The sequence below is a fragment of the Thunnus maccoyii genome, chromosome 10, assembly GCF_910596095.1.
Source record: "Thunnus maccoyii chromosome 10, fThuMac1.1, whole genome shotgun sequence".
Classification (NCBI taxonomy): Eukaryota; Metazoa; Chordata; class Actinopteri; order Scombriformes; family Scombridae; genus Thunnus; species Thunnus maccoyii.
The window spans coordinates 287,029-300,514 of NC_056542.1; the positions used below are offsets into that span (position 1 = coordinate 287,029).

At 42.3% G+C, this 13,486-nt stretch overlaps 1 protein-coding gene across 1 annotated transcript in view; it reads left to right on the forward strand.

The window, feature by feature from the left end:
* mtx1a (metaxin 1a) overlaps positions 1–12,212 on the forward strand; it is a 52,328-nt gene extending 40,116 nt beyond the window's left edge. The window contains exons 4-8 of the mRNA XM_042425246.1: positions 2,592–2,684; positions 2,767–2,949; positions 10,319–10,395; positions 10,807–10,964; positions 11,531–12,212. Of these exons, the coding sequence (XP_042281180.1) occupies positions 2,592–2,684; positions 2,767–2,949; positions 10,319–10,395; positions 10,807–10,964; positions 11,531–11,763 (744 nt within the window). The 3' untranslated portion in view covers positions 11,764–12,212. The remainder of the gene's footprint in view (positions 1–2,591; positions 2,685–2,766; positions 2,950–10,318; positions 10,396–10,806; positions 10,965–11,530) is intronic.
* The last annotated feature ends 1,274 nt before the right edge of the window (positions 12,213–13,486 follow it).

The window sequence follows — 13,486 nt, forward strand, 5'->3', positions numbered from 1 at the left end:
ATGTCGCGTCACGTTCATTAAAGGACGCGTGAATGTCGCGTCCCGTTCATTAAAGGACGCGTGAATGTCGCGTCACGTTCATTAAAGGACGCGTGAATGTCGCGTCACGTTTATTAAAGGACGCGTGAATGTCGCGTCACGTTTATTAAAGGACGCGTGAATGTCGCGTCCCGTTCAATAAAGGACGCGTGAATGTCGCGTCACGTTTATTAAAGGACGTGTGAATGTCGCGTCACGTTTATTAAAGGACGCGTGAATGTTGCGTCACGTTCATTAAAGTCGCGTCACGTTTATTAAAGGACGCGTGAATGTCGCGCCCCGTTCATTAAAGGACGCGTGAATGTCGCGTCACGTTTATTAAAGGACGCGTGAATGTCGCGTCACGTTCATTAAAGGACGCGTGAATGTCGCGTCACGTTTATTAAAGGACGCGTGAATGTCGCGTCACGTTCATTAAAGGACGCGTGAATGTTGCGTCACGTTCATTAAAGGACGCGTGAATGTCGCGTCACGTTTATTAAAGGACACGTGAATGTCGCGTCCCGTTCATTAAAGGACGCGTGAATGTCGCGTCACGTTTATTAAAGGACGCGTGAATGTCGCGTCACGTTCATTAAAGGACGCGTGAATGTCGCGTCACGTTTATTAAAGGACACGTGAATGTCGCGTCCCGTTCATTAAAGGACGCGTGAATGTCGCGTCACGTTTATTAAAGGACGCGTGAATGTCGCGTCCCGTTCATTAAAGGACGCGTGAATGTCGCGTCCCGTTTATTAAAGGACGCGTGAATGTCGCGTCACGTTTATTAAAGGACGCGTGAATGTCGCGTCACGTTCATTAAAGGACGCGTGAATGTCGCGTCACGTTCATTAAAGGACGCGTGAATGTCGCGTCACGTTTATTAAAGTACGCGTGAATGTCGCGTCACGTTCATTAAAGGACGCGTGAATGTTGCGTCACGTTCATTAAAGGACGCGTGAATGTTGCGTCTTGTTCATTAAAGGACGCGTGAATGTTGCGTCACGTTCATTAAAGGACGCGTGAATGTTGCGTCTTGTTCATTAAAGGACGCGTGAATGTTGCGTCTTGTTCATTAAAGGACGCGTGAATGTTGCGTCACGTTCATTAAAGGACGCGTGAATGTTGCGTCACGTTCATTAAAGGACGCGTGAATGTTGCGTCTTGTTCATTAAAGGACGCGTGAATGTTGCGTCTTGTTCATTAAAGGACGCGTGAATGTCGCGTCCCGTTTATTAAAGGACGCGTGAATGTCGCGTCACGTTCATTAAAGGACGCGTGAATGTTGCGTCACGTTCATTAAAGGACGCGTGAATGTCGCGTCACGTTTATTAAAGGACGCGTGAATGTCGCGTCCCGTTTATTAAAGGACGCGTGAATGTTGCGTCTTGTTCATTAAAGGACGCGTGAATGTCGCGTCCCGTTTATTAAAGGACGCGTGAATGTTGCGTCTTGTTCATTAAAGGACGCGTGAATGTCGCGTCACGTTTATTAAAGGACGCGTGAATGTCGCGTCACGTTCATTAAAGGACGCGTGAATGTCGCGTCACGTTTATTAAAGGACGCGTGAATGTTGCGTCTTGTTCATTAAAGGACGCGTGAATGTCGCGTCACGTTCATTAAAGGACGCGTGAATGTTGCGTCTTGTTCATTAAAGGACGCGTGAATGTCGCGTCACGTTCATTAAAGGACGCGTGAATGTTGCGTCTTGTTCATTAAAGGACGCGTGAATGTCGCGTCACGTTCATTAAAGGACGCGTGAATGTCGCGTCACGTTCATTAAAGGACGCGTGAATGTCGCGTCACGTTCATTAAAGGACGCGTGAATGTTGCGTCTTGTTCATTAAAGGACGCGTGAATGTTGCGTCTTGTTCATTAAAGGACGCGTGAATGTCGCGTCCCGTTAATTAAAGGACGCGTGAATGTCGCGTCACGTTCATTAAAGGACGCGTGAACGTCGCGTCCCGTTTACCAACAGGTCACCAACAGTTTTAAGTTATTTTACCGAAAGAGTGTAATTTGGTACAAAGTATAAGAAAAAGAATATTAAGTTGGTTGAGTTGTAGTTTTATATGCAGTAGCTGCTGTGTGACTGTTCATTTCTTTGAAAGGATGATGTCATATGGTTGTATTAGGTGCTCATTAAAGAGTTATAAGAAAGACTCTATTATGCCAATACCAATACAAACCAAGTATCTTCTGTTAGTTATATTGTTAAGAGTGTAATTTATTAAGAAGTTTTGCTAATTAACAACTAGGAACCCAAATATGATGAGTTCTTACCAACTCAATCAACTTTACGCTTTTTTTCTTACAGTTTGTACCAAATTGCAGCAGCCTCTCTGTAAAATGTCCTAAACATTAATCATTAAATATCTGTGAATTACTGTGAGCGTTTCTAGGAAAATGTAATAAAATGAAAGGACGTGTAAAACAAAGCGTGACCAGAGACTCTATTAGAATGAACTGAATTCACCACAGATGTTGGTGTTTTAAATTGTGGTGCGTGAGAGACTTTAATGTGTCCGTGTTGTTGTTGTTTCTCTCAGCAGAAAATCTGATTTGTTTTTCAGAAATATAATGCAGACTACGACCTGTCGGCGAAGGAGGGCGCCGACAGCCTGGCCTTCATCTCTCTGATGGAGGAGAAACTCATGCCTGCCCTGGTGAGAACCGCTTTAAACACGCCCATGTTTATCACGAAAACAAAACAAGGTTTGTGTTGAGGAGGGATCATGTCTGTTGCAGATCTACGCGTTCTGGATCGAGCCAAAGAACTACGTGGACGTGACTCGCCGCTGGTACGCCGAGCACATGCCGTTCCCCCTCAACTTCTTCCTGCCCGGACGGATGCAACGCAGACAGCTGGAGAAACTGCGACTGCTGCGAGGAAACGAGAGCCTGGAGGCCGGAGAGGAGCTGGAGAAGGAGGTGAGGACATGTTAGACATTCAGCTGTGAGCTGTGAAATAAAAGCTGCGATATGCAGTGACTTAAACACATCTCTGTGAAAAAGCACCAAGCAGCTCATGTTCTGTGTTCCTCTGTGAGGAGGATTCAAGTCTGACTAACATCAGCACAGTTTTCCAGTCTGTACAGAGATATATATGGTTTCCATGTGTGCAGCCTTTTCCTTGAAGTGGTCGGAACACTTTTACAGAGAAAGGAAAACTCTCTTCAATGGATCTTTCTGCTGGAAAACTGCTGGTTTGGAACAATCCGTCCACTTTTGGAAAAGGTCAGAGGTCAGTCAGCGTTCAGGAGAAACTCGTTAAATAAAAATTTGTTTCTGTCAGCATGAAAAGTCCTCAGAGGGTCGGCTCTCCAGGGAGCAAGGAAAACTTTAGATCCAGTCTTAAATGTTTCCTCTCGGCTGACTTGGTTTCAGACTCTTTGACCTCAGTTACGAACATAAAAATCATCATTGTAGAAAGTTTTATTCAATAGACGGTTTTTAGAGAGATAGTTCTGTTCAACAACAGTTGACTCAGGTCCAGTGAAACTAGAGCTGCTCTTCCACTGTCTGAAACCAGTCGAGTTGTAATTTTTGAAGAGTGAAAGAAAAGAAATGATGCTGGAAACAAAATAAATCAAAGGAAAGAAGGTTAGGAGGAGGATGAGGAGGAGGATGATGATGATGTCAGTCGGTCAGTGCAGCATTGAAGTAGCTGAACAACAAATCCATCACAGATCATCATGAAGTCTTCTGTGCATATTCATGATCGCCAAATAAACTGGAGGCCTTTATGACGTCTGTATTTTATAATTATGTAATTATGAGATTTTTCTGGTAATAATGAGCTCTTTTCTGGTAATTATTAGATTTATCATAATTATGATAGTTTAATATCTTCTTGTAAATATGGAATTGGATCTTGTGATTTTGCCGCTAGGGATCTCAGTCAAAACAATAACAAAAGACAGCGTGTGATGATGTCGTAAAGTAGCATGTGATCATGGGAGTTGTTGTCTTTATTGTTAAACAACCAGCTTCTGCGGGTTAGAATTACTTTTTTTTTTTTTTACCGAGAGCCGAATTATCCTCAGAGGTCTCCTCCTCTCCAGAACAAACAGACCGGCTGATTAAAACGGGTAAAAAAAACACTGAATACAGTAGTTTCACATAAAAAATCAGTGTTTTTGACGCTGTTTGGTGGGCACAGGACGTCTGGGAGGGGCTGTTAGCCGAGCTGCTGCTAACGTTTGCTCAGCTTGTTTCTCTGATAACTTGAAGTCCAGACGTCCGACGACTAAAATCCTTCATCCAGTTAAAAGATAAAGTTAAAAACAACCAAGATCTAAAAGGTTTATCATAAAAATGTGGCTTACCACTTTTTGTTCAAACCACACTCACCACTTCTGTATTCTCAAAGAAGAACGTCCTCAGTGGGCTGAAAACTCCACCAAGGCTGTGACTTTTCAATTCTCAAGACTCAGGAGGACTTTACCGTCAACACATCCACATTCAAGACTTCCAGGATTACTTCCAGTCTGATGCTGCAGTGGAAACTATTACTGACACAGTTTAGTTGTTGCAGTGGAAACTATTACTGACAGTTTAGTTGTTGCAGTGGAAACTATTACTGACACAGTTTAGTTGCTGCAGTGGAAACTATTACTGACACAGTTTAGTTGTGATGCAGTGGAAACTATTACTGACACAGTTTAGTTGCTGCAGTGGAAACTATTACTGACACAGTTTAGTCGTTGCAGTGGAAACTATTACTGACACAGTTTAGTTGCTGCAGTGGAAACTATTACTGACACAGTTTAGTTGTTGCAGTGGAAACTATTACTGACACACTTTAGTTGTGATGCAGTGGAAACTATTACTGACACAGTTTAGTTGTTGCAGTGGAAACTATTACTGACACAGTTTAGTTGTGATGCAGTGGAAACTATTACTGACACAGTTTAGTCGTTGCAGTGGAAACTATTACTGACACAGTTTAGTTGCTGCAGTGGAAACTATTACTGACACAGTTTAGTTGTTGCAGTGGAAACTATTACTGACACAGTTTAGTTGCTGCAGTGGAAACTATTACTGACACAGTTTAGTTGTTGCAGTGGAAACTATTATTGACACAGTTTAGTTGTTGCAGTGGAAACTATTACTGACAGTTTAGTTCTTGCAGTGGAAACTATTACTGACAGTTTAGTTGTTGCAGTGGAAACTATTACTGACACAGTTTAGTTGCTGCAGTGGAAACTATTACTGACACAGTTTAGTTGTGATACAGTGGAAACTATTACTGACACAGTTTAGTTGCTGCAGTGGAAACTATTACTGACACAGTTTAGTTGTTGCAGTGGAAACTATTACTGACACAGTTTAGTTGTTGCAGTGGAAACTATTACTGACACAGTTTAGTTGTGATACAGTGGAAACTATTACTGACACAGTTTAGTTGTTGCAGTGGAAACTATTACTGACACAGTTTAGTTGTGATACAGTGGAAACTATTACTGACAGTTTAGTTGTTGCAGTGGAAACTATTACTGACACAGTTTAGTTGTGATACAGTGGAAACTATTACTGACAGTTTAGTTGTGATGCAGTGGAAACTATTACTGACAGTTTAGTTGTTGCAGTGGAAACTATTACTGACACAGTTTAGTTGTGATGCAGTGGAAACTATTACTGACACAGTTTAGTTGCTGCAGTGGAAACTATTACTGACACAGTTTAGTTGTGATACAGTGGAAACTATTACTGACACAGTTTAGTTGTTGCAGTGGAAACTATTACTGACACAGTTTAGTTGTGATACAGTGGAAACTATTACTGACACAGTTTAGTTGTGATGCAGTGGAAACTATTACTGACACAGTTTAGTTGCTGCAGTGGAAACTATTACTGACACAGTTTAGTTGTGATGCAGTGGAAACTATTACTGACAGTTTAGTTGTTGCAGTGGAAACTATTACTGACAGTTTAGTTGTTGCAGTGGAAACTATTACTGACACAGTTTAGTTGCTGCAGTGGAAACTATTACTGACAGTTTAGTTGTTGCAGTGGAAACTATTACTGACACAGTTTAGTTGTGATGCAGTGGAAACTATTACTGACACAGTTTAGTTGTGATGCAGTGGAAACTATTACTGACACAGTTTAGTTGTTGCAGTGGAAACTATTACTGACACAGTTTAGTTGTGATGCAGTGGAAACTATTACTGACACAGTTTAGTTGTGTTGCAGTGGAAACTATTACTGACACAGTTTAGTTGCTGCAGTGGAAACTATTACTGACACAGTTTAGTTGTGTTGCAGTGGAAACTATTACTGACACAGTTTAGTTGTTGCAGTGGAAACTATTACTGACACAGTTTAGTTGTGATGCAGTGGAAACTATTACTGACACAGTTTAGTTGTGTTGCAGTGGAAACTATTACTGACACAGTTTAGTTGCTGCAGTGGAAACTATTACTGACACAGTTTAGTTGCTGCAGTGGAAACTATTACTGACACAGTTTTGTTGTGATGCAGTGGAAACTATTACTGACACAGTTTAGTTGTGTTGCAGTGGAAACTATTACTGACACAGTTTAGTTGTTGCAGTGGAAACTATTACTGACACAGTTTAGTTGTGTTGCAGTGGAAACTATTACTGACACAGTTTAGTTGCTGCAGTGGAAACTATTACTGACACAGTTTAGTTGCTGCAGTGGAAACTATTACTGACACAGTTTTGTTGTGATGCAGTGGAAACTATTACTGACACAGTTTAGTTGTGTTGCAGTGGAAACTATTACTGACACAGTTTAGTTGTTGCAGTGGAAACTATTACTGACACAGTTTAGTTGTGATGCAGTGGAAACTATTACTGACACAGTTTAGTTGTGTTGCAGTGGAAACTATTACTGACACAGTTTAGTTGCTGCAGTGGAAACTATTACTGACACAGTTTAGTTGCTGCAGTGGAAACTATTACTGACACAGTTTTGTTGTGATGCAGTGGAAACTATTACTGACACAGTTTAGTTGCTGCAGTGGAAACTATTACTGACACAGTTTAGTTGCTGCAGTGGAAACTATTACTGACACAGTTTAGTTGCTGCAGTGGAAACTATTACTGACACAGTTTAGTTGCTGCAGTGGAAACTATTACTGACAGTTTAGTTGTGATACAGTGGAAACTATTACTGACACAGTTTAGTTGCTGCAGTGGAAACTATTACTGACACAGTTTAGTTGTGATGCAGTGGAAACTATTACTGACACAGTTTAGTTGCTGCAGTGGAAACTATTACTGACACAGTTTAGTTGTTGCAGTGGAAACTATTACTGACACAGTTTAGTTGTGATGCAGTGGAAACTATTACTGACACAGTTTAGTTGTGATGCAGTGGAAACTATTACTGACACAGTTTAGTTGTGTTGCAGTGGAAACTATTACTGACACAGTTTAGTTGTTGCAGTGGAAACTATTACTGACACAGTTTAGTTGTGATGCAGTGGAAACTATTACTGACACAGTTTAGTTGTTGCAGTGGAAACTATTACTGACACAGTTTAGTTGTGATACAGTGGAAACTATTACTGACACAGTTTAGTTGTGATGCAGTGGAAACTATTACTGACACAGTTTAGTTGCTGCAGTGGAAACTATTACTGACACAGTTTAGTTGTTGCAGTGGAAACTATTACTGACACAGTTTAGTTGTTGCAGTGGAAACTATTACTGACAGTTTAGTTGTGATGCAGTGGAAACTATTACTGACACAGTTTAGTTGCTGCAGTGGAAACTATTACTGACACAGTTTAGTTGTTGCAGTGGAAACTATTACTGACACAGTTTAGTTGTGTTGCAGTGGAAACTATTACTGACACAGTTTAGTTGTGATGCAGTGGAAACTATTACTGACACAGTTTAGTTGCTGCAGTGGAAACTATTACTGACACAGTTTAGTTGTGATGCAGTGGAAACTATTACTGACACAGTTTAGTTGTGATGCAGTGGAAACTATTACTGACACAGTTTAGTTGCTACAGTGGAAACTATTACTGACACAGTTTAGTTGCTGCAGTGGAAACTATTACTGACACAGTTTAGTTGCTGCAGTGGAAACTATTACTGACACAGTTTAGCTCTACTGATGTCCATCTGTCACTGATGAAGGACACTGTCTGTCTTTAACTCCAGCTGCAGATTAACCCCAGTTTAAGAAAATCTTAACTCAAGATTCACTTACTGGCTTTTTCTGGAGCTTTCAAATGGAGCTCATGGTTTCAGTGTGACCAGTTGTTATCACTTTATATTACATGACCAAAGTTTGTGATGACAGTGGAGCCAAATCATCCTCAGTTCTCTGATGAAGACTTGAGAGATGTTTTGAAAGGTCTGGAAAAAGCTTGTCAGTAGACTTTGAGTTAAACATTATTTTAACAAACTGCTGTTCCTAAAGTTCCTGAAGTTAAGAATAAACACTTAAATGAACCTTGATTATTTTGAGGACCTGCTGAACTTGTAGTACGCATCATATTTGAACACGTTCATGGTTTTTGGTCTGTTCTGTCACTGAACATTTTCTTACATTTACTATCGGTAAGACTTAGTTTACCTGAGATCACCAGCGTCAGTACAGAGATGTGACCTCAACATGGCTCACTGATGTTCAGAAAGTCTGTTTCTAAGGAATGAAGAAAGGAATTCTTATGTCCCAGTGGAGCTTTTCATAGCCATCATAAAACTCATCACAGAGAGGACTCTGGAAACTTTGAGTTCAAGGAGTAAAAGGAATAAAACACCAACACAGAGATGCTCCTGGTTTATTTAACACATCATTCATTCATTCATTCATTCATTCAGTGTGTACATCTTCAGGATGATGTCCCCATTGGGAACTGGACCTTTAACCCTGGCTGTGTTAGTGTCTTGCTTTACTTGCTACAGAGGTATTTATGGTTGTCCTTGAATCTTTAATGCTTCACTCAGTCAGTCAGTTGTAGTAAATCAGAGCGGTTGGTTGTTAGACATCTGTGTCCAAGGTGTGAAGATTAACGATGGACTGACCCTGGATCAGGACAAACTGGTCATGGACATGGAAACAGAGCAGGCGTGATCAAAGACAGTAGAATCAGCTGATCTGATGTGTGGACAGAAGTTTGGCTTCACCTGGAACCTTCTGGAGGATAACAGCTGTGAAGGAAGCGGTCAAGTTAAAGAAGCAGCTGTTTTGGGTTTGGATGAATCTCTGGAAATGGCAGAATGGTGTCTGAAGGACTTCAGCTTCTGTTGTCCTGGAAGCAAAAACTTGAGGAAGGCAATGAAAGAGTTCAGAAAGAACTTTCAGTTGACATCAGAGAGATTCTGGCAAACTGTCAGACAGCTCTGAAAGGGAAGGTACTGCTGGCTGACTACGGGCAGGCAGAGCTTCTGAACCCAGAGGTTAAGAGGTGAAGTTACACTGCCAGGTTTTATGACAGAGGATGTTCCCATCCCAAAATATGCCACTAAAAATTCTAATCTGGACCACTTTTTGTTCAAACCACATTCACCTCTGTATTCTCAAAGAAGAACGTCCTCAGTGGGTTGTAAACTCCACCAAGGCTGTGACTTTTCAATTCTCAAGACTCAGGAGGACTTTACCGTCAACACATCCACATACAAGACTTCCAGGATTACTTCCAGTCTGCACTAGGGGTGTAACGGTACACAAAATTCATGGTTCCATACATTATTGGTACATCAGAAAAAAGAGAAAGGTAGCAAATAACATTTTAGTCTTTTTATTTTGAAAAATGTAAACATCCAACAATGGCGCATTGGCCAAAACAATTACTGACACAGTTTAGTTGCTGAATTGATATTTAATTTATCATTTACACTAAGTGTAATAACACCGTCACTGTTTTGACAGTAATTGTTTGGGTCACTGAGCGCACCGAACTGAGGAAGTCGCTTACCGAACTAAACATCCTGTACCGCACAGTTTGGGACAAATACAAGTACCATTACAGCTCTGGTCTGCGCTGAGACCCTAACGAGTATGATGGAGCGCCAATGGATTTAGCTCCAGCCAATGAGACGGACGATCCAAGCAGGACGGTCCTGAAGAAGGTCTTATCTGCCCAAATATCAAGAAGAGAACGTACGTCGTTGTTAGTCCAGGTCGGACCTCAGTTCCACAGCTGAGGTTTTCCTGTCATGGGCAGACCTGCTCACTGGAGGCAGTATCCAGTGTTTCCCATCAGACCTGGGGACCCGTGTTGTCTCAGACCTCAGTGTTGACCTGTGGATCATAATCAGCTGACATGTGAACTGTGTTCTGAGTGTTTGTGTCTCTGTTATGTTTTTCAGTTGTTCCGTGATGCTGCTGAGTGTATGAACCTGCTGTCCCAACGTCTCGGCTCACACAAGTTCTTCTTCGGAGACTCGTAAGTTCTTGCGGACCGACACTACCAGCAGGGCAGAGTGACCTCTGCCTGTGTCCATAACTCTGTCATCCAGCTCAGAGGATGTTTAGGAGAGCAAAGTGAACTGGTGCAGGCCGTAGATTCTTAAAGACGTTTCACTTGTCACTTGTGAAACACCTGGAAGTTCCCACCAATCAGAAGTGACCAAGCCTTTTAGATGAGAGAAACAACTTCAGTAATCTAAAGAAAGTCCTGTTGCCTTTCACTCGGCACTTCTAGAATATTTTTGTCAAATGTCGGCTGTGAAAAAGGTCCATTGGATGTAACAGTAAAGACTGTGACACCTTATGAATTGACCAGAAAACCTAATAAAAACATCTAAAAATTGAATAATATTTTCAAACAAAGCAGTTAATTAAAGTCCCGTTGCAGGCCTTCGTCTCTGGACGCTTATGTGTTTGGTCACTTGGCGCCAATCCTGAAGTCCAAACTGCCCAACGGGAAGCTGCAGCAGCATCTGAAATCCCTCGACAATCTGACCAACTTCTGCACAAACATCCTGCTGCTCTACTTCCCCAGAGACGGCCGAGGTGAGGCGGACAAACCTGACAGCCGCTGTGTGGTAGACTTATTGTACATCAGGAGAAGTGCAGTGATCTTTTAAAAGCTCAACTTGTGTAAAAACTGTAAAGGAAGTTGTGGATTTTGCTTGTCAATGTTTTCAGAACTGTGAGGATTTTAACCATAAGAGCAACTGGACCAAAGTGTTTCACAGAACAAAACTTTTGTCTGTTTTGAGTCCAGCAGCATTTTTTTCACAGATGTTTTGGCATCAAACTCATCGTTTATCTGCATGACATCATTTAGTGATGTCATATAAACCTTCACTGTTAAACAGATTGCCTCAGTGAGGACATTAACACTTTCTGCCATCACAGAGGTAGAAAAGTGAATCTGAGAAGAGATTCATGTTCATTTAGGAAGAAAGCTCCCTGATGTTTATTAGATTAGTTAATTAATGTTGTTTTTTTAGACGGTACTGGTCCCAAATTCACCTCATAAGCAGCACAAATGTATCATCTTGTTTGGGGTAAAATGCTCCCATCTTGCTTAAACAACATGTCTGACGTCCTGCATGTGGTCACTGTGTCCTCAGAGAGCTCCGGTCAGAAGACGGCCTCCCAGCCTGAAGGCGGAGACTTCGACCACGTCCCCAACAAGCGGAGGAAGCAGTTCCTATCGGTGCTGGTGGCTCTGGGCGCCATGCTAAGCTACGCCCTCCTGACCGGCATGGTGTCCATCCAACACATCCAGCAGGAGGCGCTGGAGGAGCCGCCAGACCTGGAGACCCTCAGATCCCACGACCACGAGGAGGAGGATGACGGCTGAGGACGACAATCTGTCGAACGGAGGTCCATGAACGCATCATCACAAGAACTTTATGGACTGAAGTGAAGTTGTTTAAGATCCAGATGTTATCAGATAATAGTTAGTTTCATCACTGAGGAGTTGACTGTCACCAAAGAGCCAGAAGTCGTGTCCACAGGAAATGTACCGAATTACAAAATAATCAGGAGCCTTTCAGTGGACAGGAAGTGGATGTTGGTGCTGTTTATGTACAGAATTAATTAAAACATCATTTCTCAGAGTGACATTTTTAAAATATAACTTTGGTTAAGTTTTGTTTTGTTTAACTTTTGTTAAGTTTTTTTAAACATAAGAAAAAATGTGGTTTGCTTTGTTCCTTAAAAATAATTTGCTTTTTCTCAGATTGTTTTTGCTCACAACAGAATGATCACATGACAAGAACAACAAATAATAAATCTATAAATAATTAAGTTACCAGACTTTTCATTTTCTAACTAATGGGGGGTATTTTCTAAGCATTTATGATCTTTTCAGGTGCTAAACAGACAGATACTGTTGCTGTCCTCACTGATGAACCACTCACAGGTTGTGGTTGATATGTATTTTAAGGAGATTCTGTTCAGACTGATGACAACAAACCAGTTGCTGTGCACATGAAGGCGTCGCTGCATCTGCTGGACCCGTTTCACCGGCAAACTGCAGATTCATTCGAGTCCTGCAGTCCTGTCGATGCCCTGCAGGCGTTGCAAGTATAGTGTTTCTTTTGATTAGTTAAACATGTCATGTGATGTCAGCGGGGGGCCACAGCTCATTTAGAGTCGGGGTCCATCGGAGGGTGAATCCAGCCCTGCTGTCATGACGACAACAAGAGAACACATCCACATGTTAGTGGAAACTCCCAAAAGCCCCCTCAGCCCTCCACCATCAGCCTCCACCCGTCCTGACGGGGTCTGGACCGCGCTGCGCATGACGCCATCACAGAGGAATCCTGCGCTGTGTTGTTACTGTGTGAGTGTGTGTGTGTGTGAGAGTGAGTGTGTGTGTGTGTGTGTGTGTGTGTGTGTTTGTCTGTGTGTGAGTGTGTGTGTGTGTGTGTGTGTTTGTGTGTGTGTGTGTGTGTGTGTGTCTGTGTGAGTGTGTGTGTGAGTGAGTGAGTGTGTGTGTGAGTATGTGTGTGTGTGTGTGTGTGTGTGTGTGTGTGTGTGAGTGAGTGAGTGAGTGAGTGAGTGAGTGAGTGTGAGTGAGTGAGTGTGAGTGTGTGTGTGAGTGAGTGTGTGTGTGTTATCTGCCCTCCTGTTTGGGGTTTAATGAGCTGATCTGGAAGCAGTTTGTGGAGCTGAAACAGATTTAACTCTGAACTTTTTCAACTGTTTCAGTCTCGGAGCAGCTTTTCTATTATATTTCTCCAACAGAAGAAAACAAGTCAAACTGCTGCCGTTGGCGGTATCACCCCCCCCCCCACCTGCTGTTAAACGCAGGTTTCCATGGCAACGCTCCAGAATCAGAAACAAACAGGAGGAGGCCTGCAGGGAGAACCACAGCAGAAACACTTCAGGTCCTCGTTCTTTGTTCCACTGATTCACAAACACACATGTTGGATCTGTTCCCTGAAACCTCTCAGTTTACATTTTTACTGAATTAACAGACAGACGCCACCCGGTTCCACTGCACCGTCAGCTTCAGCTCCGACATCAAACACACCAACAATACCAACTCAGAGCCCCCAAAACGCCCCAGAGCCCTC